At 52.9% G+C, this 26249-nt stretch overlaps 12 protein-coding genes across 12 annotated transcripts; 8 read left to right on the forward strand and 4 right to left on the reverse strand.

Annotated features, from left to right (window-relative positions):
• Nucleotides 1-498: 498 nt before the first annotated feature.
• Nucleotides 499-3454, reverse strand: BU25DRAFT_413461 (DUF21-domain-containing protein). Its single transcript, XM_033707040.1, has 4 exons — nt 2958-3454; nt 2684-2910; nt 1965-2634; nt 499-1915 (listed from the first exon to the last, which is right to left on the reverse strand). The coding sequence occupies exons 1-4, from the start codon at nt 3215-3217 to the stop codon at nt 841-843; spliced, it is 2232 nt and encodes a 743-aa protein (XP_033558756.1). The 5' UTR covers nt 3218-3454; the 3' UTR covers nt 499-840.
• Nucleotides 3455-3715: 261 nt separating this feature from the next.
• BU25DRAFT_413462 (thiamine diphosphate-binding protein) lies at nt 3716-5201 on the forward strand. Its single transcript, XM_033707041.1, has 3 exons — nt 3716-4465; nt 4516-5075; nt 5131-5201. Exons 1-3 carry the CDS (start codon nt 3852-3854, stop codon nt 5166-5168), a joined length of 1212 nt encoding a protein of 403 aa, XP_033558757.1. The 5' UTR covers nt 3716-3851; the 3' UTR covers nt 5169-5201.
• A 226-nt stretch (nt 5202-5427) lies between these two features.
• BU25DRAFT_373949 (uncharacterized protein) lies at nt 5428-6573 on the forward strand (the record flags this gene model as incomplete). Its single annotated transcript, XM_033704051.1, has 2 exons — nt 5428-5994; nt 6056-6573. The coding sequence occupies exons 1-2, from the start codon at nt 5475-5477 to the stop codon at nt 6571-6573; spliced, it is 1038 nt and encodes a 345-aa protein (XP_033558758.1). The 5' UTR covers nt 5428-5474.
• Nucleotides 6574-7029: 456 nt separating this feature from the next.
• Nucleotides 7030-7665, forward strand: BU25DRAFT_347765 (OsmC-like protein; the record flags this gene model as incomplete). The annotated part of the gene is made up of 3 exons (XM_033703166.1): nt 7030-7178; nt 7231-7340; nt 7391-7665. 3 exons carry the CDS (start codon nt 7030-7032, stop codon nt 7663-7665), a joined length of 534 nt encoding a protein of 177 aa, XP_033558759.1.
• Nucleotides 7666-8901: 1236 nt separating this feature from the next.
• On the reverse strand, nt 8902-10958 carry BU25DRAFT_155539 (MFS general substrate transporter). The gene is made up of 5 exons (XM_033700667.1): nt 10408-10958; nt 10089-10354; nt 9868-10036; nt 9575-9815; nt 8902-9523 (listed from the first exon to the last, which is right to left on the reverse strand). Exons 1-5 carry the CDS (start codon nt 10593-10595, stop codon nt 8978-8980), a joined length of 1410 nt encoding a protein of 469 aa, XP_033558760.1. The 5' UTR covers nt 10596-10958; the 3' UTR covers nt 8902-8977.
• Nucleotides 10959-11147: 189 nt separating this feature from the next.
• Nucleotides 11148-12327, forward strand: BU25DRAFT_413463 (NAD(P)-binding protein). The gene has a single exon (XM_033707042.1). It carries the CDS (start codon nt 11322-11324, stop codon nt 12216-12218), a length of 897 nt encoding a protein of 298 aa, XP_033558761.1. The 5' UTR covers nt 11148-11321; the 3' UTR covers nt 12219-12327.
• Nucleotides 12328-12778: 451 nt separating this feature from the next.
• Nucleotides 12779-14855, forward strand: BU25DRAFT_347706 (uncharacterized protein; the record flags this gene model as incomplete). The annotated part of the gene is made up of 4 exons (XM_033703164.1): nt 12779-12861; nt 13004-13993; nt 14109-14671; nt 14722-14855. 4 exons carry the CDS (start codon nt 12779-12781, stop codon nt 14853-14855), a joined length of 1770 nt encoding a protein of 589 aa, XP_033558762.1.
• Nucleotides 14856-15297: 442 nt separating this feature from the next.
• Nucleotides 15298-16438, forward strand: BU25DRAFT_413465 (fructose-bisphosphate aldolase). The gene is made up of 3 exons (XM_033707043.1): nt 15298-15486; nt 15537-15916; nt 15970-16438. The coding sequence occupies exons 1-3, from the start codon at nt 15404-15406 to the stop codon at nt 16371-16373; spliced, it is 867 nt and encodes a 288-aa protein (XP_033558763.1). The 5' UTR covers nt 15298-15403; the 3' UTR covers nt 16374-16438.
• Nucleotides 16439-17093: 655 nt separating this feature from the next.
• Nucleotides 17094-18992, reverse strand: BU25DRAFT_450633 (ClpP/crotonase; the record flags this gene model as incomplete). The annotated part of the gene is made up of 2 exons (XM_033709706.1): nt 18408-18992; nt 17094-18359 (listed from the first exon to the last, which is right to left on the reverse strand). Exons 1-2 carry the CDS (start codon nt 18900-18902, stop codon nt 17094-17096), a joined length of 1761 nt encoding a protein of 586 aa, XP_033558764.1. The 5' UTR covers nt 18903-18992.
• Nucleotides 18993-19344: 352 nt separating this feature from the next.
• On the forward strand, nt 19345-21459 carry BU25DRAFT_441952 (uncharacterized protein; the record flags this gene model as incomplete). The annotated part of the gene is made up of 4 exons (XM_033709264.1): nt 19345-19394; nt 19445-19779; nt 19829-20238; nt 20287-21459. 4 exons carry the CDS (start codon nt 19345-19347, stop codon nt 21457-21459), a joined length of 1968 nt encoding a protein of 655 aa, XP_033558765.1.
• A 103-nt stretch (nt 21460-21562) lies between these two features.
• On the reverse strand, nt 21563-22990 carry BU25DRAFT_441953 (Bud-site selection protein; the record flags this gene model as incomplete). The annotated part of the gene is made up of 1 exon (XM_033709265.1): nt 21563-22990. The coding sequence occupies one exon, from the start codon at nt 22988-22990 to the stop codon at nt 21563-21565; it is 1428 nt and encodes a 475-aa protein (XP_033558766.1).
• Nucleotides 22991-25274: 2284 nt separating this feature from the next.
• Nucleotides 25275-26089, forward strand: BU25DRAFT_424028 (uncharacterized protein; the record flags this gene model as incomplete). The annotated part of the gene is made up of 2 exons (XM_033708248.1): nt 25275-25278; nt 25341-26089. 2 exons carry the CDS (start codon nt 25275-25277, stop codon nt 26087-26089), a joined length of 753 nt encoding a protein of 250 aa, XP_033558767.1.
• Between the last annotated feature and the right edge of the window lie 160 nt (nt 26090-26249).

The following is a 26249-nucleotide window of genomic DNA, read 5'->3' on the forward strand; positions in this document are numbered from 1 at the left end:
CGTTGAATACACGCCTTCCTTAGCCCAAACGCCGCGTATCCCGAGAGCGAGGGCGAAACCGCTGACCGGCGACAGACCCCAAGATCCTATATCAATCCTCAGCATTGACCTCTCTCTCCTCCTCGTTATACCCAGACCTGTAATCAAACAACTCTTTTCCGAGTGCTGAGCGATTGCACAGTCCGCGCTACTCCCATACCCTCAAAACGGCGAAATTTCATCACGCCGCAACACCGCCATCAATGAACCCGAGATTTCAATATGTGTTGATGAGGAGCAGAAGTGTGGTTTCGCAGTATGTAGGCATATTCCATAGTCCATGAGGGGACGTGTCGTCAAAGCAAGCAGCGCAGTTCTTGATAAACGAAATCTTCATAGGACATGCATCTTGGCACGATCACACGCACTGCAAAGATAGTCACTCTCGTTTCCCTAATGCAAAGCGAGGACGTACGTCACATCGAACTGTCAAGGTTGGATCGCAATGAAATGGGATAAGGAGCATGGCCCAAGACCGGAGCTTGAATGTGAATACACCGCTTCGATGCCGTGTTGTGCTTTTCGTATGATACAGAAAAAAAAAAGATACAACAAGCCCAAAATATGCCAACCCGTTTGTATGCCCATTACACGATACTCTTCGCATTCTCCTCGCCGCCCGCATATCCTTCGTCTTCTTTTGAGGCCCTCTGATGTAATATCCTGTTTTTGATCTTGTCGAAAACAGATGACGGTTCGCCAGGCTTCATGTTCTCGCTCTTGCTCGCGCTCGTGGTAAATGGCTCGCAACATGCTAGGAAAAATGCAAATCAACCGCACGTCTCACAGAAGAACTTGGGGTTACCGGTTGCCAAGCAGGGGTTGCGACTCGCTACTGTTACCGCCCTTGTTCTTCTTCTTACCTCGCTTCTTCCTCTTCTTCTTTCCCTCGCCCTTACTTGCGTGCGGTGATTCGTCTTCGGACTGCTGCCTCGAGTCTTGAGCACCGTCAGCTTGGCTACCTGCGAGCTTATCCTCTGAGTCACTAGAACTTGTGGTTTCCAAAACGATCTTCTTGACTCCGTTCACGTCGATGATGTTCTCAGAGATGCTACCACTGCGGGCTGTGTGACGCTTCTTCGGTGGGCTGCGAGAGCGAGATTTCCCGGAATGCAGGGAACCGATGGTGCTGTGTGAGTTGCGACGTCCCCTCGATTGCACGTCGTTCTTGCTGTCCGTGTTTTCGGACACAACATCGGCGTATGACGGTTGAGTCGGTTGAGCTCCTGGAGAGATAGCATCGTCACCTGTGTTCTTAGCACCGGTTTGGTCAGACTTCCAAGACATATGGTCGCCACTAGCAGCAGCCATTGTACCATATCCAACAGCCAGACTGTGCACGCCGTCACTAGCTTCACCAGCAGCCGATGAGAGAAGACCCTCACCAATACCTCCCTCAGGAGCATGCGAATCATGAGCAAGGACACCTTGCGATAACGGTCGGGTGTATTCGGGGATTGTGGTGGGGATCTCGGGTTGAGGAGAGGCAGTGTGACCAGGCTTAATCTTCACGGTGTTGATGCGGGTAGACTTGGGCCGGTTGGCGGCGTTCGAGGGACCGAGGTACTTCAGATGCTTCATGACTTCAGGGTCATCGGCGCGAAGAGGGTCCGATGTCCCCTTGTTGCCAGTGCTGCGGCGACGAAGCATAAATGTAGCCGGGCGGAGGGCGTCGCTTTGCTCGGGCATCGACATTTTGCGTAGTCCGCCGTTCTGCTCAGTATCAGTCTCACCATCGACAAGTTGCGCTTCGGACGGTTTGCGGGATCCGTCCAGGACTACAGCACCCTTAGGCACACGGGTTCGTGGAGCAGGAGCCATGCGGCGAATGGCTTTGTGAACGTCGACAAACACGTCCGACTCGTCGATAATTTCCCTATCAGTGTTAGCAAAGGCCTCGAAGCTGATACGGCGAGACAACGTACTCTCCAATAAGCTCCTCGATGACGTCCTCCAGAGTGACAACACCGACAGCGCCGTGGGAGTCGCCGGGGAAATCAGAGACGAGCACCATGTGGGACTTGCCCTCCTGGAAGAAATTGATGATGTCTAAACAGCTGGTCTCTGGTCGTGTCTCTGGGAGAGTAGCCAGCGCGAACTCGCGCACGCGCAGGGCGTCCTCTGGATCGTAGGTAATGAGCATCTTGACGAGCAGCATGCCTACGAAGTCGTTCTTGTTCTCGGGAGTATGAATAGGAATGCGAGAGTAACCGGCGGAAAGAATGTTCTCCATCATCTTCTCGTCAAGAACTGTGTCTGAGGGCATGGTGAAGACATCCTTCATAGGTGTCATAATGTTGCCCACAGGCTTAGCCTTGAGGTCCAATACGGCGGAAATGATAGTGACTTCGTCTTCGTTGAGGCGCTCGTCAGCGTGACCCAGAGACTTGTGCAGAGTGACCAAGCTCTTCAGACCGGCCTTCTTGTAGGTGGTACCGTGGTCCTCGCCAAGAAGGTAGTCGAGGAGCTTCGCAGTAGGCCATGCGACGGGGGACATGATCCACATGAGACCGAGGACCATGGGCGCACACCAAGCACCGATTGGCAATCCATAGCGGACACAGATAGACTGGGGGACGACTTCACCAAAAATAACTAGACTGGTCAGCAACGTAAATGCACGGCAAGCGTAGATCAATTGTACCAATGAGAACAGTGGAACTGAGAACGGCGGGCCAGCCTCCACCAAGGGACCTGTCAAGGACTATGGGCAGAGTCTCGTTGGTGATGACGTTACTAAGTAGCAGCGTAACGAGGACCCAGTGTTTGCCGTACTTGAGCAGTCGCAGTACCTTCTTGGAGGCCTTGCGCTCATGAGGTTCGCCGGAGGTAGCAAGAACTTGCAGGTAGATTTCATCCTGACCCATCAGCCTACACAATGTTAGCGATTACACAAGGGCGGGATGGCGTGTGCGTACGCAATGGTCAAGCCAGCAAAGACACCGCCAGCGAGCACCAGCCCGACGGCGATGCCCAGGTACAGCCAGAGACTCGCGTCGTCGGCCGACTTGGGCAGGTCTTCGTCAGCGAGCGCGTTCACGATGCCGCCCAGCGGAAGAGCCTTGACCAAGGGTGCGAAGGCGTGGAAGACGCAGACGAGGAGCATGTTGACGCGCCCGGCCCGCGAGCCATTGACGCTGCCCATGGCAGAGCGAGAGGCGCTGATGGCGGAAGCCATAGCAGATGCAGCACCTGGGTGCGGAGAGGATGGATGCGTCTCGCGCTGAAGGAGCGAAATGCAGTGACGGAGGAGGTCGCAGAGTGGCTGCGCGCAAAATGCTGCGGATGGAACGGGCAGTTGGCGTGTGCACTGTGCGGCTCGAGTGGGTCACGGCGACGCAGCTGCAGCTCGAACACCCTGGGCAACCTCACAAAGCGTCCGGGCAGCTGTTGAGATGCTGTGCCGAGTTCCGCGAGATGCACGGCGATTGATTTAGTCTGCGGTGCCCGAGCACATCATCATCGCAACATCAAGATCTAGACAATTCCCGCCAAGCGTTTCCGCTGCCGCTGCAGGAGAACTGCGCGCCCCGCCGTTGGCGAACGCTTTGCTAACGGAAGGCCCATTGGCCAAGGACGTCATTGAGCAGACGCACGTGAAGCTGCTTAATCAGAACTTATGTCAGACAGGGCTTATCCCTTGATGGTCGCTGGAGAATCTGGGGTAAGCCGACATCAAGCGTCTCCGCCGAGGCGCATGAGCCGAACGTCCGCACTCACTCCTTCCGCCTGGGGGATGGGGTGAACGAATTACTCTGCTCTCTGATGTAGAGCTCTGTAACAACTCACTGTTGTTTGATTACACCTAAATCATGACCCCCAAAACACCCTCAGTGCGTGCCTTATCGCGGTATCTGCTCAGGCCTCAAGCATCACTTCATTCAAGATGTCATTCGAAGCCCCACAGCAGACAATACTCCGCTGCTGCTGCCGGTGCGAGACTGAATATGCCGTTGGAGTACGATTCGACACCTCTCCTGCACCACACGTCGAAGTCAGCACTGGCAAACCCAGAGCTGCCAGAGCACATCCGGAAAGGCCAAACAAAGCGCATCAACCTCTACACCGCCGTAAACGAAGCACTTCGCCATGCGTTGCAGATAGACGAAAGAGTGCTTGTATTTGGTGAAGACATCCAGTTTGGAGGAGTGTTCCGTTGCACAATGAATCTCGCTGCGGACTTTGGTACAGATCGAGTCTTCAACACGCCGTTGAGCGAGCAGGGATTAGTTGGATTCGCCATAGGAGCAGCAGCTGAGGGCATGAGACCGGTTGCAGAAGTACAATTCGCCGACTACGTCTTCCCGGCATTCGACCAAATCCACAACGAAGCAGCCAAGTACAGATACAGGTCAGGAAGCACCGGGGTACATTGTGGTGGACTGACGATTCGTATGCCATGCGGTAGTGTAGGTCATGGTGCACTGTAAGCCACGCACTCAGAATCATCTCATTGTCGACACTGACCTCAATCAGATACCACACCCAGTCCCCAGAAGCCCTCTTCACTCACACGCCCGGCCTTCGTGTCGTCGTCCCACGCTCTCCTGTTCAAGCGAAGGGTCTACTCCTCTCCTCCATCCGCGCCGCCGACCCTGTGATCTTCATGGAGCCCAAAATCCTCTACCGTGCCGCCGTCGAACAGGTCCCCGTCGATGCATACCACCTGCCTCTCGATAAGGCTGAGGTCCTTAAGACCGGCAAAGACGTGACCATCATCTCCTACGGCACACCACTCTACACATGTTCAGCCGCGATAGCAGCTGCGGAGAAGGACTTTGGGTGCAGCGTAGAGCTGATCGATCTTCGCACGATCTACCCATGGGACCGAGAGACTGTACTTGATAGCGTCAAGAAGACCGGAAGAGCGATTGTGGTGCACGAGAGTATGATGAATGCGGGTGTTGGCGCGGAAGTTGCTGCGACGATTCAGGAGCAAGCATTCTTGAGGTTAGAGGCACCGGTCAAGAGAGTTGCTGGATGGGCGACACATACTGGTCTGGTCTTCGAGAAGATCATCATTCCGGACGTTACAAGTGAGTTAGACCCATGGTTTCCAGTTTGGAGACTTGCACTGATTTCCTACCCTAGGAGTATACGACGCGATCAAGAAAACAATAGATTACTAGACATAAAAAGGACCAATAAATCAATAGAACATCAACTTGACCACGCACTAGACCAATGCGAGCACAAATGCGAAAACAGCAAAGCCCTGACACGTTCTCGATGTACAACTGAAACGTAAAAGTAAACCTGACGTTCGACACACTGCTGCGCGGAAGCTGCGACAGACTTAGTCTCAGTGACGTCACACACCGTCAAAGACCAACACCAAAGATCTGCAATAAGATTCTTTATCAATGGAGCACAACCATGTTCGGTAAGCCATAATCACAGTACTGTGGTTCTCTCTCTTCAGTCTGGATGTCAAGATGTCATTCTTCGAACAAAACCCGCTAACGCAGTACACAACACCACCAAACAACTACATCGGGTCAACCTTCTTCCTCTCCTACATCGTCGTCGCGTTTTATCTCACATCAGCCATCGGATACTCACTGTACACACAGTACACATCCGTATTTCACTCTCACCCCTCTTCACCACACAGCAAGTTCAAACAGAATGGCGCCGGAAAAGTTGAAACGCGCAATGTGCGCGCTCGCCACATCAAAATCTATCTTATCCTCGCACTCATAAGCTTCACCAGTATCTCATGGCACATGCTTGGCTTCCTTATCACCTCATTCCTTGACTGGAACAAGAGCTCGACCCGCAACGTGTTTGCTGTACTAGGCAATACCGCATTCGACAAGCTGCAGAGGTGGATGCTGGAAACGAGTTTGTTCAATGACTTCGCCATTCAGCTAGTAGCCGACGGCGAGAGCGCAGTATGGACACAACTAGCCATCCTGGCAACGTGGGGATGGAACTTATGGATCAGTCGAAAAGGTACGCTATTAGACTCCAGTCAAGTCCAAGGTAGTGTTGTACAGGTAATAACGATGGACAGGTCGCCAGTACGGGTTCACCGCAAAAACAATGGTGCCCTTCATCATTTTAGGCCAAAACTTACCCATCAGCTTTACGGTCGCGCTGTTTATTATTCAATTACATCTCGCAGCTCTAGATGTGGCTGGAAGCGAGAAGAGGACAAAGACACATGCTCAGCCTAAGCAGAAGCCTGTTGCGTCACTTATGCTTCCAACGATCTTGCTGAATGCCTTGCTCCTCGCCCAACCGTCCCTTCGCGGGCACCCGGGATTCTCTTACCTTCTTTTGGCTGAGCGTGCGCTGCTGCTTCTGCCGCATACGAGGCTGCTCAAGTTGAGCGACGCGGATATCAAGAAAAGCGCTGCTATCTCAGGTGGTTTCGTCGTAGCGAACTGGGCAATGCTGAGGAAGGATGTTAACGTGGGGGATGTGGTTATGGCGTTGGTGTGGAGGGGACAGGCGGTGAAGACGATCGGGTGGGATGCTCTGTTGAGTGCAGTTATATATGGAGTATTGAGCTGGGGCGGTGGGGTGTGAGCTTTGCACGCACGAAGAGATGTGATCCATGCGTTTCTGCGATTTGGAAGCTCAAGCAGGGCTCACTGTGTTTATTCGAAAAACAACACAAATCTCTTCTTTGCAGAAGCCTGCCAACCATGTGTTGCTTCCGGCACCAGCACGAACCCTGTCTAAACGGTGCAGCAGATTTTGCTGGCTTAAAGCATGCACCTTAGACCTCGGTTCCTTTTGATCAAGATGTCCCTGAAGATCCGCGTTCCACACCAACCGCAAGCAGTTTAACGATAGGTACACACGTCATTGACTCGAGAACGTCACAGGCTGTCACCAAAGAACGCAGCTACGGGTTGGGAAAACAGCTCGGAGCTCCTTACCACCTTTCTCCTCGTAGTTTTTGATTGGATCTTGTACAACAATCATCTAAGCAACCATTCCATGTCACAAACCTTCCATTGAGCTTGTACATCTTATACAATGGCTTCAAGAACCTTCATGCCGATGCTGCGCAGCGCTATGCACGTTTCGCCCAGGACTGTTTCTTCGGTTCCTCGTCGCTTTCTGAACACCGAAACTGCTCCCAGTCTTTACACCGCACATGCCAAGGTCGTAGGAGCGCGCGTCGGGTATGTTCCTATCTGATTCAACAGCTATGATCCATGAAGTAACCCGTTACAGCCACGTTGATGGCGAGAACCTTAAGATCGACCTTACCATGGCTAAGGCTCTCGGTGGTAAGGGCGATGCTGGCAAAACGAACCCCGAGGAGCTATTTGCTGCTGGCTACGGTAAGATCTCAGGCACCCGCTCATACGACCACGCACTAAATGGTCTTCAGGTGCGTGTTTCCAATCCGCGATGAACGCCGTAGCACCTAGCGTGAACGTTAAAATGCCCACGACTCCCGAGGACTCCATCGTTGAGACAAAGGTGCACCTAGTCGGTGATATGAAGGCGCTTGATATGGGACTGAGAGTGGAAATGAATGTCAAGGTCAAGGGTTTGTCGAAGGAGGATCTTGAGAAGGTTGTTTATAAGGCGAGGCAGGTGTGCCCATACTCGAGGGCGACCAAGGATAACGTCTACACTACGGTGACTTGTGAGACTATGTAGGGGGTTGGATGGTGAGCGCTTGGACACGGCCATGCGGTAAGTCCACCATCAATACACCGTAAAAAAGATACAAACATTTTACATAACACTCTACCCTTCTTTTCTTTACTGTACATCTCCCAATCATGCCGCGAACTTTCCAGACATGGTCTTTGTGGGACTGAGAAGGAGTACATCATATGTGGGCCAAGCGACGAACACCTGCACTGCAAAACTTGCGCACCAGAACCATGGCCCGATTCCCGTCCCTACATAAGACAATTTAAGGCCACCTAGATCATTGTTTACGGCTCATGAAACCACTCAGAAAATTCAGCTTCCGCTGTCACCGACATCGATGCCAGACTCTCCAATGAACAACATCTGGGACAGAAATTTCGAGCGCCAACGACCACGAGCTACTTCTGGCACTTACTTCCACCGTTGATAAGACCATCAAGCAGCACAGCGAAGATGAGAAGGTTACGAATGAAGGACGTTCAAGGCTTCGCTTATTCGTCGAAGACAACAATGCGCAACAGCTAAACACCAACGACGCGATGGATCAACTTTTCAAGACATAGACCAAAGGCTCGACAACCAGCGGGAAGAGTCCGTCATCATTCACAGGACCATCTGCCGCAGCATTCGCACCCACAGAGGTCCATGTACTTTCGCCAACGAAACACTGTATAGGCGCTGTGCCACCTTGCAAGAGCTTGACATTGAGGGGCATATAAATGCACTTCTAGCGCATACAAGGAGGAGCTTGAAGTGGCTGGCTGGATTCAGGCAGCCGTTTGGTCAGCAAACACTGCTTCAGCAATCCTGGTCGCAACATTATGTGAGCCAGCAACCACCGCATCAGCGTGCTGCTTCTCAGCAGGTGCCCGCTTACTATCAAGCCTGTTCTCAGTACGGACCCAGCCGGTACGATCATCCTCAATTGCCCATGGGTATGGCGTCGCTTCAGTACCAGAACCTGATGCTTCCAACATTACGAAATAACAGTCATGCCTCCTATGGCGCTCCTATCCAGGGTGCGCCGCCGCCTACTCAAAGCCGTGGTTTTGCACCCAGTACTTTGCCAGGCAGAGATACTCGTGATGATCAAGGAGAGGACATGTCCGGCCAAGCAAGTATGTTTGACTAGCATTCGGAGCTCTGGAAATGATGTATAAAGCATGTTCAGCCCAGAAAGATGAAAAAAGCGGGTAGCTTGAGGCGAGAAAGTATGAGTTCGTAGTTCTTTAGTCTAAACAATCCGAACAAGTTTTCAGCGGAACATCTACTCCTCTCTCTCCTCCGTCGTCTCGAGCTCGTCTGAGGTAGCTTAGAACCAGCCCATGCCCTCCTTTCTGCGGACAGCGACGTGCATGAACACGTACACCGAGGTACCAAATCCAAGCATACCGGAGATAACCCCAAAGCCCATGAGATATATCGGCTTATCCTCAGCCGGGAACAGATACGCTCCGTAGATTTGGGCGAGGTTGCCCATGGCGTTGACAAGAGCGAGAGCAATCGCCCTAACCTCCGGTTCCATATCACCAAACGTTGCACTCGCAAAGCTCAACGCTAGCGCATTGCTTGCCCATAGCCCGGCCGCCATGAGCACCAGGAGCGCATACCGTGCAGTGAAGTCGAAGATGGTGCAGACGCAGATTGCCGTTACGAGCGCGAAGGCAAGCCAGGATGCGATTAGCAGGCCGCGGTGGTTGGATACGCGGTCCGCGAAGTAGGTCGTGATGGCCGTGCAGACGAAGGCGACGGCGTAGATGGGCGCGGTCATGTATTGCGCTTGCACGCGGTCGGTGTAGCCTAGACCATTGACTAGGGTGGGGTAGAAGTAGCTGAGGGTGCTGGAGCCGACGATGACCTGAGGATATGTTAGTTGTGGAGTCGTGTGAGTGGGTGTAAGGGAATTTACCATGTAGCCCAGAACGAAGCCGATGGTTCGCCAGTCACAGATAGCGAGTCTGAATGATTTGGCCTTGCCGATGCGTTCCTCACCTACGCCGCGAGACTTGACACCGCCTTCACGCAAACGGGCGACGGCGATGGCGCGCTCACGTTCGGTGAGGCGGGAGCTCGTGGCTGGGAAGTCGAGGAGGATGACTGATGCGATGCTAGCCCAGATGATTGTTGCGACGCCTTCGATGATGAAGAGCCTAGTGTTTGATCAGTTATCGTCACAGAAGGTTCAACGTATATGCAACTTACCATCGCCATCCACGCAGTCCGCCTGTGCCTTCCATACCACCAGTGATTGAACCTGCCAACAAGCCGCCGAAGCAGCCAGACAGAATAGCAGCCGACATGTATATACCGAAACGCTTAGATTGCTCATCACGCTTGTACCAGGACGAGATGATGAGCAATATACCCGGGGCTGCATACTGATTAGCCATTGCATTTCCAGGATTGTTCAAAGTGTGCCGTACCGAAACCAGCTTCGAACACACCAACGAAAATACGGAGAACCACGAGATGGTGGAAATGATTGATCGCAGCCATGACACACGTCAATGCACCCCAGATCGCCATGATCATTGGAAGATACAAGGAGGGCTTCCACCTCACGAGGACCATGTTGGAGCCGGGTTCGAAAGCCACGTATGTTACGAAGAAGACTACCAATGCGATGGAATATTCATCCGAGGTCAGCTTGAGGTCGTCTGCCATTCCGGCGATCTTCGCGTTTCCGATGCTGGTGGTGTTCAGTTAGCATAGATCAATTGATTTGCAGATGATGAAGCTCACTTCGTGCGATCCATGTAACTCAGAAGATACATGAGCCAGATGGTTGGCAGGAGATACAGGTCGATCTTCCTGACCAGCTTTCTCTCTTCCTCAGGTGTCCATGTTAGCTCCTCGGAGACTTCGAAGTGGTCCTTGGAGGCATCCATCGCTTTCAGATCGGCAGCGTCGTAGGAGTGCGGTGTCTCCATGATATGTGCGACAGGGTTGAACGAAGAGGTAATATAGAGAAAGAGGTCGTGGTAGAGTCAGGCAACCCCTGGTATCTAAAGTGTTACCAATAGATGGAGTTGAGATGGTTGTCCCGATGGAGAGGTTCCGCCAGAGCTTTATAGAGAATGAGCTGAACCTGCGATCAAGTCTCCGTGATGGTGTTCTGAACGAGCTTAGGCCACCCCAGATTCATGTTCCTTTTTCGTCAACCCCAGACCTCCCCAGATACAGACAGATATCAACAGGTTTGCTGAGTACAACTCCAGAATTGTGGGTTAGCGACGTTCATTCATTGGTTCTTGGGCTGTCAGACCAGAATGATGTTGAAGTTCGCCTGTCCATGGCACCCTTCTAGAAAATTGTGCCTCGAGACGGTGACTAGCGTAATTTTGAGATGCGGGGAAATGCAATGAGGAAGAGGCGCTAGACCAGGATGTAGTCCACCAGCTCGTTACGAGGAACCTCGATGCGCAAATCGGCAGAGTGCCGTGCAGAACTCCAAGTGGGCTTGTTTGTGAATTTGATTGAACTCGGCAATGTCCGTCCGGTCTTGATCGCCACACAACATGTGGATGTGGGAGTTGACCGATACTTAAACGTTCCAGTGCCTGGCAAGTGCAGTGTCAGTTGATCCATATCTTCATTTACCCCTCCTTTCGCTTTACCTTCCACTCGTCGGAGCTTCTCGGTTGCACACCCTCAATATGTCTCCTTCAGCTATCGTTTCTGAGGCCGCATCTGTGGCAACCAATGATCAGACAAATGGAAAGGCTGCAATTGTCGAGCAAACAGGCATTCCGCCGTATCTGTCGACCATGCCTAGCGAGGACTTCGATTGGAAAGTCTCGCTGAAGAACAAAGTCATTGCCATCACTGGAGCGAACCGCGGTATTGGTCTTGGTCTTGTGACAGTTTTCCTGGCGAACGATGCCGCCCACATCTACTCGCTGGACCTGTTCGAACCCGGAGAGGAATTCGAAGCGCTCCAGAAGGCATACCCCAAGCGTGTTCATTACCTGCACTGCGATGTTACCTCAGAGGAGAGCGTCACCAAAGCAATTGACCAAATTGTCGCACAATCCGGGGCCATCCATGGCATGGTTGCTAACGCCGGCATGACAAAGCACCAGCCAGCCTTGAACTTCGACCAGGCCCAACTCGAACAGATGTTCAACCTCAACGTCTTCGGTGCATACTACTGCGCTACAGCTGCCGCAAAGAAGTTCATCGAGCTCGGTATCAAGGGCAGCGTCGTGTTCACTGCATCGATGACATCGTACCGCCCCAACCGAGCAGGACCATCCGCACCGTACGGCGGTACCAAGGCGGCCGTTCGCAATATGGCACACACCCTTGCGATGGAGTGGTCGAAGCACGGCATCCGCGTGAACAGCATCTCACCAGGCTTCGTTAGGACACAGATGACATACAAGATTGAGCGCGCTCCAGATTTCGCGGAGAAGATGCACTACTATGGAGGCATGCCCAGGCTGGCCGACCCCAGGGAGCTCGGTGGTGGATACGTTTACCTGCTCAGCGATTGCGCTTCATACACAACTGGAATTGACATTCCCATCGCTGGTATCGTAGGCGCGTGGTAAAGGAAGGTTGGCCGAGCGCTGTTGAATTTTTTGCATCGGAAGGAGTTCCGGTAAAGGTTGAAGATTTTGATTCCCATAGGATGAATGACATGCATGATCTCAAACACGTCCAAAGACTGGTGGTTGCGGAGTGACAATGTGCACAAAGGAATGTGCGCGTATTGTTGATGGCGTGTCACAGAATTGCAGAGCAGGAAAGTGCGGCGCGAAGAGGCAGGAACGAACCGTCGACAGCAAGAGCGCTCGCGAAATCTCGGGTACGCTATCGAAACCAACCGAGCCGCCTTTCCGAGCGGCCTGAACTTCTGCGAACTGTGAAGGCTGAAAACCGAGTCTGCATAGTCACTTCTAAATCCGAAGCTCATGCACTGAATTTCAGGGCAAATCACGTGGCTATCGACTGCCCGCTTCCGCAGAACTGAACTGCCGGGACCAAAACCGTTCCCGTGTCCCCGCAGAACACGAGCAGCAGCAAATCAGCCCATTTACGCGTTTCCTAACCGGAATCCAAAACTCGACCTCGAAGCGAAGTCACCTCAGCATGCGCAACCTTATCCGAGATGCCGGTTACATCATCAGGTGCCTCTAAATCGCGGAAGCCGCGTCCTTCCAGAGCAAGGGGATTGAGGACAACGACAGGTTGGTGAGTAAACCCTAGGCCAACATTGGCTGGTCCACTCAGAATCTGCATTTTCAGACGACACGTTTTTCGTGAACTCATACATCGAGTTTCTGTAAACGGGACGCGTCTTGTTCCGTTTGACCTGAGCTGATTGCAAATCCAGTCTGACCTGTAGATCGCGTCGGATCAAATGTGATGAACAGAGACCACGCTGTGCAACATGCATCAAATCAGACAGAGAATGTCGATATGCATCGTCCACCAATGCTCCAGTGAGCACAGTAATAAACGAATCGACGCCACCGGCGCAAGCAAGTGCATCGCCGGCACTGGCCAGGAAGTCTATCAGAAGTGATACTCAATTCACCAACTCGCCAGAATTACAGTTTGACTCACCTTTCACAACCGGGAGTGTAGCTTCGATACCCTCACCAAACTCAGCTCCTTACGAGTGGTACGACCTACTTGCTGAAGATGCAATCCAGAATGTTGCAAAATACAACCTGAACCTGGATGTCGATAAGCCACGCCTTTCGCAAAGGGAAAGTCCTGAACGAGAGGAACCAGCTTTGGACCCTCAGTTACGGTCGCCAGACCAAGACACCAATACACAGCTGGGATCACCACCCAATCAGATCTCATCACCGAATGACAGTCAAAGACTTCCTCCGATCTTACTGGATCAATGGAACTCGGTTGAGAACATACCCTTGACTGAAGATGAATTAGTACTATTCCAGCACTACCTCGCAGTAGTAGGCCCAATACTGGATCTTTGCGACCCTACGGGACAGTTCTCGAGAGTTGTGCCCCGTCTAGCTGTACACAACCTGGGTTTACTGAAGTCTCTACTCGCAGTAGCAGCGCGCCATCTCGCTGCATTGAATCAACCCTCATCCGTGCAACCCACGAGCGACTCAAACATAGTGAATCCGCTTATCAATGTTGCGACACAATACTACTACGAGACTCTTCACTACCTATCTCAGAACTTGAACCAAGGCAGCTATTCGAAGTCCAGGGAGATTATAGCAACAGCGCTTTTGATCAGCACCTACGAGATGTTTGATGCTGAAGGCCAGTATAACAATGGTGCATGGGAGCGTCACTTGCGTGGTTTCTTCTGGATCCAGCGATCACAGAACAACAATGGGTCAGTGCCTCCTCTTAAAAAGCTATGCAGCAAGTGGTGTTGTTGAGCATTGTTACCGATAATACAGTTCATCCTTGCAGCAGTGCGAGTCTGAACATAGCTGACACATGTGCAGAGAATGCAAGGATCCGCTCCGCAGAGCAGCATGGTGGGCCTGGTTACGTCAAGATTCCTGGGTCGCTTTTCGAGAGGGCCGTAGGGTACTCACGATCTGGAGACCGCTACGACGGCTCGATGACTTAACACCAGACGAGCTCTGTCTCAGGATCATTTATATCTGTGGGCGGTGCATAGACTTCGCTTCCACTGAATCCGTGAAGAAGTACGATGTGGACACTCGAATCGACCAGGGCAAGAAGCTTACTCAAGCTATGAACGACTGGTACAACATCCTGGGATCCTCGTTTCAGCCGATATACAGGCCTGCATTGCCGGCGTCTGATAGCTTCTTCTCGCCGATATGGATACACCCTCCATCACACGCTGCTGCGATACAGACATATCATTTCTCCCGTATCATAGTCGCCATCAATGAGCCCTCGCTGGGCGGTATGGATGACATGCGTCACCGGCAGCGTCTCCTTGATGACAGCGTGGAGACCATATGTGGGATTGCCAGCACACATCAGGGCAAAGAGATCCCAAGTGCCATGATCAACGTGAGGGCTTTGTATGCAGGTGAGTGTAAAGATATGAGTGGATACTGTCCTCAACTGACATTGATGCAGCCGGTCTTGCTGCACGGGACCCTGTAAAACAAGCAGGCGTTCTTCACCTCCTGGAAGAGACACTCGAAGTTGCAAAGTTCCCCCTGAAGAGCCTCCTGCAAGATCTCACAACCCACTGGCACGCACAGCAATAGATTTCAAGACTTGTTCCGGTCTACCATTTGACCACCTCTGACCATTCCAAGTCATCTAAAGTGCAGCTCGCTTTTTTGTGGACCTCTCAAGCCACTGTCTGCTACTATGAGTCTACAAACACAAACACGAAAGCCTCGTACGAGACATGCACAACTTGCACGGTTCGGTAGGGATTTGCCATGTGTTTCAGCCGCGATGCGAGGTACACAATGCAAGCGCGCATCTACATGTTCTTGAGCCTCCACACCCAGGTCACGCTATCGGTGTGAGGTGGGCAACGCGGGGTAGGCGGCAACGGTCAGCATCTCCAAGCATCTGACAATTATGCCTCGAAACGGGGCACGTTCGACTCAAGAGGCTCGACTCGAGCACCAATCGTATTGATTCCATCCCGCAAGACCTCCGCTGTTCACCCCCGGGCAGAAGGCCACGGCTCTGATACAATTCGAAAGCTATGATGTTATGTCCGTAGGCTCAGTTCTGTACTCTCACATCCCACCAGGTTCTGCACATACGATCCTGTCCTCCAATACCTGGCAAACACAACATGATAAGTCTCAAGGAGAACCGCACTCTGCGCATTCTGAACGCGGCAGCCGCAGGCAAATATGGTGTTCTCGCAGCCATTGCGTAGGATAGTTTCTACCAATTGCGCAGTGACAACGCTTACACAATTCTAGCTACAATATCGAACAGCTCGAAGCTCTTATCCGTGCCGCTGAAGCAAAGCGCTCACCCTTGATTATCCAACTCTTCCCTTCAACACTGACACAAGTTCCTCTGCTGGCGCACGCAGCTGCACACGCGGTCAAGGCTGCAACGGTCCCGCTGTCATTACACATTGATCATGCGCAAAACGAAGCGCAGATCCACGAGATCATCGCAACACTACCAGTCGACTCTGTCATGGTCGACATGTCGCATTACGAAGAGGCCGAGAACCTCGAGAAAACAGAGCACTTGACAAAAGAGTGCCATGCGAAAGGCATCGCGGTGGAGGCTGAGAGCGGGAGGATAAATGGTGGGGAAGACGGCATTGCAGATACTGGCGATCTGGAAGGTACGAGCATCTCTCGAGGATTTAGTCTTTCCAATGCTGACATTGTTGTTCAGCTCTCTTCACATCCCCAGAAGACGTCGACAAATTCATCTCCGCCGGCATCGACATCCTGGCGCCCTCAGTCGGCAACGTACACGGCGATTACGGGCCCTCTGGCCCTGCAGAAGGGCAGATCCACTTCGATCGCCTCGAGGCTATCGACAAGCAGATCAATAACCGTTTACTGGTTGCGCTGCACGGCACAAATGACTTCCCAGCAGAAGTTATGAAGAGGTGCATACGCGCCGGCGCGATCAAGCTGAATGTCAACAAGCTGTTGCTAGAAGTCGGGAATGAGGTACTCAGGAAGAATGCCGCAAGTACGCCGCTGGTGAAGTTGATCGATCAGCAAATAGAAGTCATACAAGCGGAGACGGAGCGATGGATGGATATTTGCGGAAGCAGTGGGAAGGCATGAGACATCTTTAGGGGTAGCTAACAGATATGGTATCGTCTTTAGCAGCTATACGAATTGACATGTGCCATTGGAACAATCATGGATATGCCAAAGCTCATTTTGCAAGCGGTTGATGCTCGTGTTCATACAACTGCCGAAGGCATTCCTCAGACCTCTCCTTGCCCCGCACCAGTACAGAAAATTTCGAGGACATGATCCACCCCACTAAGACTGACATAAGCCATTTGAGTTTTATAACATGCTCAGGTGCATGTATAGCATAAATAAAATGGGAATATCAATTTTTCATCACTCAATTTTTCCATGAACAGCACAACAACTGGTTTTGTAGTGTAAGAAGCACAGCCCTGATCAATTCAATCCATTCAACTACTAATACCTAACAGGTAGCGGTTATCACTCCGGATTCTGATCACCTCAGTATCTTCCGGCAACCCCGGTTCGATTCCGGGCAAGACCTCTCTTTTTGCCGTTGCAAGCTCAGCTCACCCTATTGTGCCTCAGTGCATCGTGAAGTTTCAGCACCATGTTCTTGTGTTTTTTTGTGCGAGAAGTGGGCTGTGGGCACGCTAAGTTACAAGCGTGGACTCTAGAGCATTTGCCAACACCAATAACGGAATGCCGTTCATGTATTATTATCGATAATTATGGAAGTAATGGCAGATGTTCCCTCGTTAACTTCAGGTCATTCGGACAGAGAAATATAATCTCTGGTTCCTGCTATGTAAACATTGGATTCAGCTTCCCAGCAACCCTCTCCATGACCCTCTGCGGCAACAAACTCTCATACACATGCTCCACCCACTCACAGCACACCCTCCTCGTATGTGCTGGATCAATAATCTCCTCGACGCCAAACGCATTTGCCGTCCTGACCGGGTTCATCAGCCTCTTGTACTCGTCTTCTAGCTCCTTGTACCTTTGACCCCTTCCCTCCTTTCCCTCCTTCCTTTCGATTTCCTTGAGTTCAAACGAATGCCCAACTTCGATACCGCCTTCCAACGGCAACGATCCCCAGAGTCCGGATGGCCAGGCAACGCGCATCCGCGGGTCCCGGCAATCCAGCATAATCCCGCCCGCAACACCATACACACGTTTTACAATCACGCTGAAGATGGGCATAGTGGTCGCATAGTACGTCGCACCAAGCGTAACGCCGTGTCGCATCGTCGCCGTGCGCTCTGCCACTGTACCAATAGCGTACCCCGGGATGTCTACAAACTGGAGCAAAGGGATGTTGAACACGTCTAGGAACTTCAGCATCCGCGTTATTTTTTGCGACCCGAGCGCGTCGAGCGCGCCCGCGTTGACCTCGCAGTTTAGAGACACGACGCCCACCGGTTGGCCGGAGAGGCGCGCGAGCCCGACGATGGCGGTGGTGCCCCAGAGAGCACCAATCTCGAAGAAAGAGCCCCGGTCTACGACTTCTGTAATGATAAGGCGAGGGTTGTACATCCTATTCTTTGCGCGTGGGATGATGGTACGGAGGTTTGAGGATACTCGATCGATGGGGTCGGAGCAGTCGACGGTTGGTGGCATCTTCGTACCGACGTCTGGCAGATAGCTGAGTACAGTGCGTAACTGTTCGAAGCAGCCTGCCTCATCTGGGGCGAGGTTGTCGATGGTGCCGTTTGTGCAGTGCATGGCTGGTCCACCAAGGTCTGTGAACGACAAACCTTCCTCGAAAGTCGCATTTGCAACAACGCTGGGGCCGGCGTTAAAGAGCGAGCCGATGTCTGCGGCCATGACGGAGAAGTGGCAAGCTACTACTCTCGCGGCTCCGAGGCCGATGGCGGGACCTACTACGGCACCGAGGTTGGGAATGCCTAGGTTCAGCTGTTGTACGACTTGCGAGAAGGAAGGCAGTGGAGGCACGTAGGAGAAGCCAGTCGATCGAATCGTGGTGACTGACCCCCCACCGCTCGAACCATCAACAAGCTTGACGATAGGCAGTTTGAGAGCAATGGCGAGCTTCTCCATATAAATCTGCTTCGTGGTCAGCGCAACCCCCCAAGGAGATACGACCATACGTACAGTCTTCTCCATCAACGCACCATCAGCATGTCCCGCTCTAATCGAAAAATCGTCCGCCGTAAAAACTATCTTCCTCCCCCTTAGCCTCCCAAACCCCTGCACGTTATTCGACGGCACATAATCAATCGGCTCTTCCTTACTCGGCCCCGTCTGCTTCCACCTCACAGTCCCACTCACACTTCCCACCTCTTGAAAGCTCCCCGGGTCGAGCAACTGTTCAACTTTTTCCCGCACCCACAGCTTGCCTGCCTGCTTCTGCCGCACATAGCCTCTGTTCTTGGGGTCTGGGGTTGCCGCGAGTTTTTGTAAGGTGCTGATTTGACCTAGAATATCTGAGTAGTCAGCTGGTAGGTCTGAGTCTGCAGCTTTTCGGCGGCGACGCTTGGGTGTGTTGGGCGTAATGTGTGCGCTGACTTGGGCGAGGCGATCGGTTGCTGTTGTCGAGGATGGAGATGCGTCTTTGGGTGTGGGTCGGGGTGATTTATCGCCTGCCATGGTCACACGAACGAGCTAGAAGCGTGCTTTGTAAAATTCTTGATGGTGACTCCTGCGACGGAGCGATTGAGCAGCTCACATTGCGACGAGTTGACCGCGGTGGTGAAGTCTGGGGAAGGAAAGCTGGGGTACCGAGGCTCAATGAAGCTCCCCGCGCGCCTAACCTCATTCATCTCATTTGCACTCCACGACTCAGGTACGAACGATCAATATGCTTCCAAAGAATTCGCATCTTTCAATATCGACATTGTCTACCTGTTTGTCTGCTAACATCGATGTATCTTGGCCTTCCTGACAGGATTACATTCATACCTGTCCATTCAATTCTTCAAGAATTCGTCTGCGACTCTTATATCCGAGTCGTGAAAACGACGTGCTTTACGTACAGCGCGACAACACCCGCAGCATTAATCGTCACTTGGCCATCAAAGAGCATTCCAAGATGTCGAGGCCACCACAGAGACCTATCAAGCGTCTGCTCGTCGCCAACAGGTTCGTAAATCATTTCAAGACGTGAATTAAAGCTGATGCAAGTTCAACAGAGGCGAAATCGCAACACGAATAATTTGTTCAGCTCGGGAACTTGACATTGAGACGTATGGGATTTATATCTCAGGCGATTCATCACATGCCGCTAGAGCCACACACGCACTTGAGTTGCCATCCGCAGCATCATTCATGAATATCGATGGCTTGATCGGAACCGTCAAAAAACATGACATCGATGCAGTCCATCCGGGATACGGATTTTTATCTGAATCAGAAGTATTCGCAGAGAGAATGTGGAAGGAAGCCGGTGCTGTTGTAGTCGGTCCCGGGTGGGAAATTCTAGCTAACACGGGCGACAAGTTGAAGGCAAGACAGCTTGCTGAGCGATGTACGCATTTTCCATCGCTAACGCTGCTCCCTGCTGACATTGGACCCAGGCAATGTCCCTGTGTCGCCTGCACTACAAACGCCAACCAATAATGTGGACGACGTACGACGGTTTGCTGCTGAAATTGGCTACCCGATTATGGTCAAAGCGGTAGATGGTGGTGGCGGTCGGGGTATCAGACTGATTCGGAATGAAGAGCAGCTTGCGTCTTCGGTGAAAAGAGCGGTCGAAGAAAGTCCGTCAAAGCAATTGTTCGCTGAGAAGGCAGCAGTAGATGGCTTTCGACATGTCGAAGTTCAGATTGTCGGTGATGGGAGTGGAAACGTGACGCATCTATGGGAGAGGGAATGCAGTATTCAGCGGCGATATCAAAAGGTCGTAGAGATAGCGCCAAGTGTTATCAAAGACCGGAAACTAATTGCGAGGGTCATCGAAGACGCATTGAAGATGGCTAGACACGTAAGTATAGTTCTGCTCAGTCATGCGCATACTGACAATTTCCCACAGGTCCGCTACGTCTCCCTCGGCACCTTCGAATTCCTCATCAATCCTTCCACTAACGAATACTACTTCCTCGAAGTAAACCCCCGCCTCCAAGTCGAGCACACAATCACTGAATCCATCTGCACAACCGACATTGTCAAAGCCCAACTGCTCCTCGCTCAAGGCGCGTCGCTGGAGACTTGCGGGCTGCCAACCACACCCCGCCTTCCTGAGAAGCCTTCACCAGCGCACTCGATCCAGCTCCGTATCACCGCCGAAAATGTTGAAGGCGATTGGTCTCTGTCCATAGGCAAGATAACCGGCTTCCAGTTCCCGACCGGCAACGGCATACGAGTCGACACGCATCTCATCGGCGGCTACCCAGCTATCGTCTCAGCCGACTTCGACAGCCTGATCGCGAAGCTCATCGTCACCGCCTCGTCTTGGGAAGATGCAGTGCGGAAGGCTCAGCGCGCACTGGACGACACTTCCATCACTGGCGTGAAGACAAACATCTCCGTCCTTCGAGCCATCGTCGTGCACCCCGATTTCCTTCACGGCCAATGCGACACTCAATGGCTGGAGAGGAAGCAATACGAGCTCCTCAAAGCAAGCCAACCCCTCGCAAACCCCACAAACCCACTCCTCCAAAGCACAGCACCCACGACTTCAGCCTCGGCAGTCAGCGCAGCGGCCACGCTCTTCCGCAAAGGCGACGCCTGGTCCCTCACGCTTTCTCCCCCAGGGGAATCCCAAGCGCAACCAACGCACCATCTCGAACTCACAAAAGTCCTGCGCAACGACTTCCCCGCCTCGCTATCCGCAGACATCCTCTTCACCACCTCCTCGTCCTCCACCTCCTCGAAACCAACCAGCATACCCTACACCCTCACCCTCTCCGCCACATCCGCGTCTGCCTCGGCATCCACGAGTCAGCACCCGCGCGCCAACCCGAGCAATCCAACACACATCGCGATCCCGTTCCCGGGGAAGCTGGTTGAGGTGTTAGTTGATGAGGGCGATGTTGTCAGGGAGGGCGATGTGGTGTGCGTGGTGCAGCAGATGAAGATGGAGCTTGAGGTAAGGGCGGGGAGGAGTGGGAGGGTGGGGTGGGTGTTGGAGGTTGAAGAGGGTGGGGAGGTGGATGTTGGGTGGCTTGCTGCTGTTGTTGAATCCGATTCTGGGTCGAAACTTTGAGCGTGACGTAGAGAAGGCGTTGTGGGAAAGAGTGTGGACTCGCAGATGTCTGGTTACTAGAATGGATTGCTGTCACGTCTTTGGGTATCTTAAGTTTTGGGGATTAGTCGAATGTGATCTTCTTGCCTGCGCTCTTTGCGCCCCCGAGATCGATCTTCAACTTCTTGCTCTCCTTCGCGGCCTTGGCCGCCGCCCATGAAGGATGCAGAGGCCCCGTGTCATCTTTCTTCGGCCCCTTCTTCTCCGCTATCTTCTCTCCCTCACCCCTCCTCTTCCCCAACGGCGCAGCATTCTCTCCACTAATCACCGGGCCTCTGCCACCCTTCGCTTTCATCCCCTTCTCCGCGGCCCTCCTATCCTTCCTGTTCCCCGGCTTCGCATTGCTACTAACAGCTCCACGCTTGGCGTCCCAGCCCTGCTTACGCTCATTCTTTTCGATGTGCTTTGCTGCTTTGCCGTACTTTGCTTCCGCGATTTTCTGGCGCGCACGTTGGCCGCGCCGGTTCTTGCGCGGCTTTTCGTCGAGAGAGGATGCGGATTCGTCGCCGGAGAAGTATGCTGCGTGGCTGAGGCCGGGGAGGAAAGTTGAAGTGGAGGGTTTAGCAGGGTCTTTAGAGGATTTGGGCTTGCGCTCGATGGTTACGGAAACCGACGTGTCGGAGTCGGAGGCGGATTCGGAGTCTGAGAGGTCGGAGGGTGGCGCTATTGACCGGTTTATAGAAGCGTCTGAGTTCGAGTTCGAGGCGCTGAAGCCCTCGAATGGCTCTGCGTCGGAGCCGCTCGCTGCCTCGAGGTCGGCGTCTGGACCATGGTCGCTGTCGCTGTCGCCTATGCTCGGTGGTCGCTTGTCGTCGGACAAATCGCCATCGCTCTCCTCCCCCGACGAAGGCGCTGCTATCCGTGCATTGAACATCTCCGCCGCAACGCCATCCTTATCGCTGATGTCCAGCATGTCCACATCCTCCTCCTCCTCCTCCTCCTCGAGCTTGCGCTTCTTCTCCTTTTTCTCCCCACTCTGTGCTTTCCCCGCACTTTCAGCCTTCGCCGCGCTCTCCCCGCCAACAACGATTTCCTTCAAGTCGTCAATCAGCGCATCAACCTCCTTCTTCACCGCAGCAACCTTGTACAGCCTCGCCAACACATTCAGCCTCGCCGCATCATTCTCCACCTTCTCGATCTCCCGAACATTCTCCGGCAGCGCCTCATGATCCTTGAGACTCTTCACTTTCCCAATCGTCCTGCGCACATGCTGCTCCGCTACCTTCTCCAGATCCAGCGCCTTCAGCACTCTATACTCATCGTCGAGGCGCGTGAGCGCTTTCGTATCTTTTTTTTGAACCGCGGTTTTCTTGCGGCGGCTGTGCTTTTGGCGCTCGAATCCGGCGCCGAGGCGGAGCGCTGCTACAAGGGGCTTTTGCGCGGCGGTGAGGCGGGTGAGGACTGCTTTCTTTTGGCGTTTGAGGAGCCTGTCGGCGGCGGGCATGGTATCTGAGAGTGCCGGTGAGGCTTCGGAGCGCTTGCGTTTGGCCATTTACGAGGGTTAGGTTTTGCTGGTTTGGCTTCGGGATGTTTGGGAGAGGGAAATTTTTGGAATGGGGAAGGTGCAATCGATAAGAGCTCGGCTGCAACTGCCCCTGCACGTGTCCCCACATGTCCTTCACCCACCACCTCGAAATCCAGAAAAGGCCCCCAGTAGCATCGAGACTTTTCATGGTTATATCTGCAGCTTCGTGGCCATATTGCGCTGTCTGCCGATGCACATTGTGCCACCGAATCTTTCCCTTGTCTCTTTAGTCCACCGCCCTTTGTTTCTGGCACTGTTCTGGACCCCAAGTCTCCTTACTTGCACTTCTATCCCCCCCCCCCCCGGGCTCCTGCTATGTGATGCCCCCCTTTCGCCCACGGGGCTGTTCTCTGCCCCCGGAATTTAATGAGCGTGCTGAAGCTAGATCCAAAGCTGGCGGTCTGGACTCCGCAACGTTGGTAAGGGCTATCAGGGGCCAAGCGGCGACTCGCCAGTTGTCCGACTCTGTCCCATGATTCGGGGCAGCACTTTTTCTTTGACCTTGTTCAGCGATGCAAGACATCTGCCCGCTGATGGTTGGCCGGCTTGCCAACACACAGTGTTTCGGCCTTGCGCACAGGACGTTCTTATGATCCAGGTGTCGGAGAAGGCTTACGAAGGCGATGGGCGGGAACAGGACACCGCAGAGGTTCTGGTTCGGCGATCGCTTATTGAGCGTTGGAAAGATTGTCGGCGAGGATTCGGGGACGGTCGAGGTGGTTCTCCTGTCAGAAATGGTCGATCGTCAGTCCAAGAGCCCAAACAAGACCACGTCCATCTCATACCAGTTCCTCTTCCCGAGATGACGCAAGCTGACAGTACTCCTATTCCAGATGCGTTGCTGTGCACCACCTGTTCAAAAGCCAGAATGACATCTTGCTGTCGATTTTCAGGACTCCCCTCAGTTTGTGTGTAGCCACGACATGAGCATGATGGCCAGAGCACCTGGAACTGGAACCTCGGTCGTCAACGTCTGCTCGGTCATCGAGGAAGCTGGCTGGGTCCGTCTCACCAGATCGGCCGTCATGCGTGGGGAGCCACACCCGAACTCTGGCACAGGAGGTACGGAAAGCTTACTTTAGGGAGCTTTACGCTGGCTCACTGAGGGATGCAAGTTGCGGTATTGGCCGGTTTTCATCACAGGAGAATGCCATGCGCACGTTTGGGGCCTCGATTGTCGGCATCTGCGTCGAGCAAACTGTTTGCTTGTCAGCTTCAGCTGACTCGGCGGCGGTCGTGCTGTCCTCGAGCCATCGTCGAAGCTTCCAAAGCTCTGGCTGTCTGGGATTGGTCTGCTTCAACGGATCATCGTGGTAACTGTGAGGGTGACATCTGCGGAAGGCTCCAAGTTGTCGACGGGCTGGCGCGTCAGGCCGCACAGGATCGTCAAGGTCGTACAAAGGACTCTCGTTGCGCAGGACTGCAATGAGTGTGCTGATTGCTTGCGATCTTTGGATAAACTGTGTGGATATTATGCTGGGTCAAGCAAGCCGTCACGTCCGCGGCAGTTAATAAGACGCGAAACAGTCCTTCAACATTCCTGATGCCACCCGCCGTCGTCATCGTATATACCATGGTCTGCCTCCCAGTAGCTGTGCTATGTCACGAAGGTATATCTTTGGGCAATGTTGACGTAGCCCGCTGTCCCGCAGCAAAGCTGAGATTGTGTAATGACAGGCGCTGCAGGCTCAGCACCGGTCTTTGAATCACTGCACGAAACTCGTCCTTGTCTGTCCCTCTGTTGGTTCCCGACAATGCGGTCTGTTTCCCTACACAATGATGAATCTCTCCAGTCGGTTGAGGGGAGGAGGTAACACGTGTTTTCCAAAATACGCCAAGACAAAGGAGGCAGCTGCGCGACTTCTTCATGGCAACAACTTCACGTGTATGCCGCGACAACATTGCGCCTCACCTCCGCTCGAACTATCACATCAGTCTACGCACTGCTTCTCATGGGACACCACATCCTGTCGTCGACCCATATCGCCGTCTTTCATCGTCGCCTGCCCGCGAAATAGGGGGCAGGTACTGCTAAGATCATTTTCAACTGCACTTTTCCTTGGACAAGCTTTCGAATCTAATCTGGAGCCACCTCCGTTCGATCTCTACTATCCCACGCCGTCCTCCCACTTGCTTATAAGAGCGACAACCGTACGGCAGCGACTACCGACTTCGCTCACCACTGCCCCTCACTTCTCAGCCAACAACTCGATCTAACTCAGCTTGTCCAATATGACGAAGTTGACTGAAAATGGGTACCGAGGAGACACTGACGATAACATACGCTGACTTATTGACCTGACTGAACATATTCTAGGAACGAACGTCTGGACTAAACGGTTTGGCAAGATCCCGCAGAAGGCTCGAGACTCCAAAGCCTACGAGAACACAAGGTTTCTCACCGAATGGAGCTCGCTGATACATAGATATCACGCCGCCGCCCAAAAAATCACAAAGGCACGCCTCGACAGTTGTCGAAATGTCATACTTTCTCGTCAACAGGAAACTGAGGAACACAAGAAGCGCCCACATCGTGCCCAGGAACAGAAAGAATCTGATGGCAGACATGAAGATTTCAACTCGGTGCTCCAAGAAGTGCTTAATGATCTGATGTGGGCAGAAGCACAGTGCCATCCTAGAGCGGCAAGTCCGATCAACTTCACAACTGCCAAGCTCACGTCAATCGTGACTCTCGTGCGAGTACTCGGAAGAACTAGCCATGTCTCGATGTCGACCGAACCCGAGAACGAGTCTCAGGATAATGCGGACTCGATTTTAGACACTCTGTACGCGTACTGGGACGAAGGCGTAAAACTCATCTCAGAACGCGACACCGACACAGCAAACGAAAAAAGAGTTGCCGAGTACGATGTGGCGAGAAAGTATCTTCTCCCAGCGACCACTAAGATTAGAGATTTGGGACAAGGCAATATCGGCTTCTCGGATGCCTTAGGACGGTCTGAAATGGTGATGAGATCCGACAAAAAGTCAGCGAGGCCTGCCGATAGGAAACACTATCTATTCAGCTGGGACAACGACACAGTCATGGTACTCTTCAAGGAATGACGACATATCGCTACAACTGATAAAGCTGGCCCAGACCCATGCTGTTGATTTGCGGACCGCTTGACTCGCCATATGCCAGGCAGTGTAGCGGACAGGAAAGCTTATGGCTGGTATTCAGCAGCTATAAAAGCGCTACTGTTCGCGATCCGAAAGCTTGCTG

This window comes from Macroventuria anomochaeta (genome assembly GCF_010093625.1).
Source record: "Macroventuria anomochaeta strain CBS 525.71 unplaced genomic scaffold BU25scaffold_30, whole genome shotgun sequence".
Taxonomy (NCBI): domain Eukaryota; kingdom Fungi; phylum Ascomycota; class Dothideomycetes; order Pleosporales; family Didymellaceae; genus Macroventuria; species Macroventuria anomochaeta.

What these genes read in the sequence shown, in the direction of transcription:
- BU25DRAFT_155539 (XM_033700667.1), bottom strand. Translation starts at nt 10,595, where the DNA reads ATGGAGACACCGCACTCCTACGACGCTGCCGATCTGAAAGCGATGGAT. An exon ending in AGTTACATGGATCGCACGAA is followed by an intron (nt 10,355 to 10,407) that starts GTGAGCTTCATC and finishes GAACACCACCAG; the next exon opens with CATCGGAAACGCGAAGATCG. An exon ending in GCTTCGTTCTGGGCTACATG is followed by an intron (nt 9,524 to 9,574) that starts GTAAATTCCCTT and finishes ACATATCCTCAG; the next exon opens with GTCATCGTCGGCTCCAGCAC.
- BU25DRAFT_413461 (XM_033707040.1), bottom strand. Translation starts at nt 3,217, where the DNA reads ATGGCTTCCGCCATCAGCGCCTCTCGCTCTGCCATGGGCAGCGTCAAT. An exon ending in CAGTTCCACTGTTCTCATTG is followed by an intron (nt 2,635 to 2,683) that starts GTACAATTGATC and finishes TGACCAGTCTAG; the next exon opens with TTATTTTTGGTGAAGTCGTC. An exon ending in ATCGAGGAGCTTATTGGAGA is followed by an intron (nt 1,916 to 1,964) that starts GTACGTTGTCTC and finishes TAACACTGATAG; the next exon opens with GGAAATTATCGACGAGTCGG.
- BU25DRAFT_413462 (XM_033707041.1), top strand. Translation starts at nt 3,852, where the DNA reads ATGACCCCCAAAACACCCTCAGTGCGTGCCTTATCGCGGTATCTGCTC. An exon ending in AGTGTAGGTCATGGTGCACT is followed by an intron (nt 4,466 to 4,515) that starts GTAAGCCACGCA and finishes GACCTCAATCAG; the next exon opens with ATACCACACCCAGTCCCCAG. An exon ending in CATCATTCCGGACGTTACAA is followed by an intron (nt 5,076 to 5,130) that starts GTGAGTTAGACC and finishes TTCCTACCCTAG; the next exon opens with GAGTATACGACGCGATCAAG.
- BU25DRAFT_413465 (XM_033707043.1), top strand. Translation starts at nt 15,404, where the DNA reads ATGATAAGTCTCAAGGAGAACCGCACTCTGCGCATTCTGAACGCGGCA. An exon ending in GGTGTTCTCGCAGCCATTGC is followed by an intron (nt 15,487 to 15,536) that starts GTAGGATAGTTT and finishes ACACAATTCTAG; the next exon opens with CTACAATATCGAACAGCTCG. An exon ending in AGATACTGGCGATCTGGAAG is followed by an intron (nt 15,917 to 15,969) that starts GTACGAGCATCT and finishes ATTGTTGTTCAG; the next exon opens with CTCTCTTCACATCCCCAGAA.
- BU25DRAFT_413463 (XM_033707042.1), top strand. Translation starts at nt 11,322, where the DNA reads ATGTCTCCTTCAGCTATCGTTTCTGAGGCCGCATCTGTGGCAACCAAT.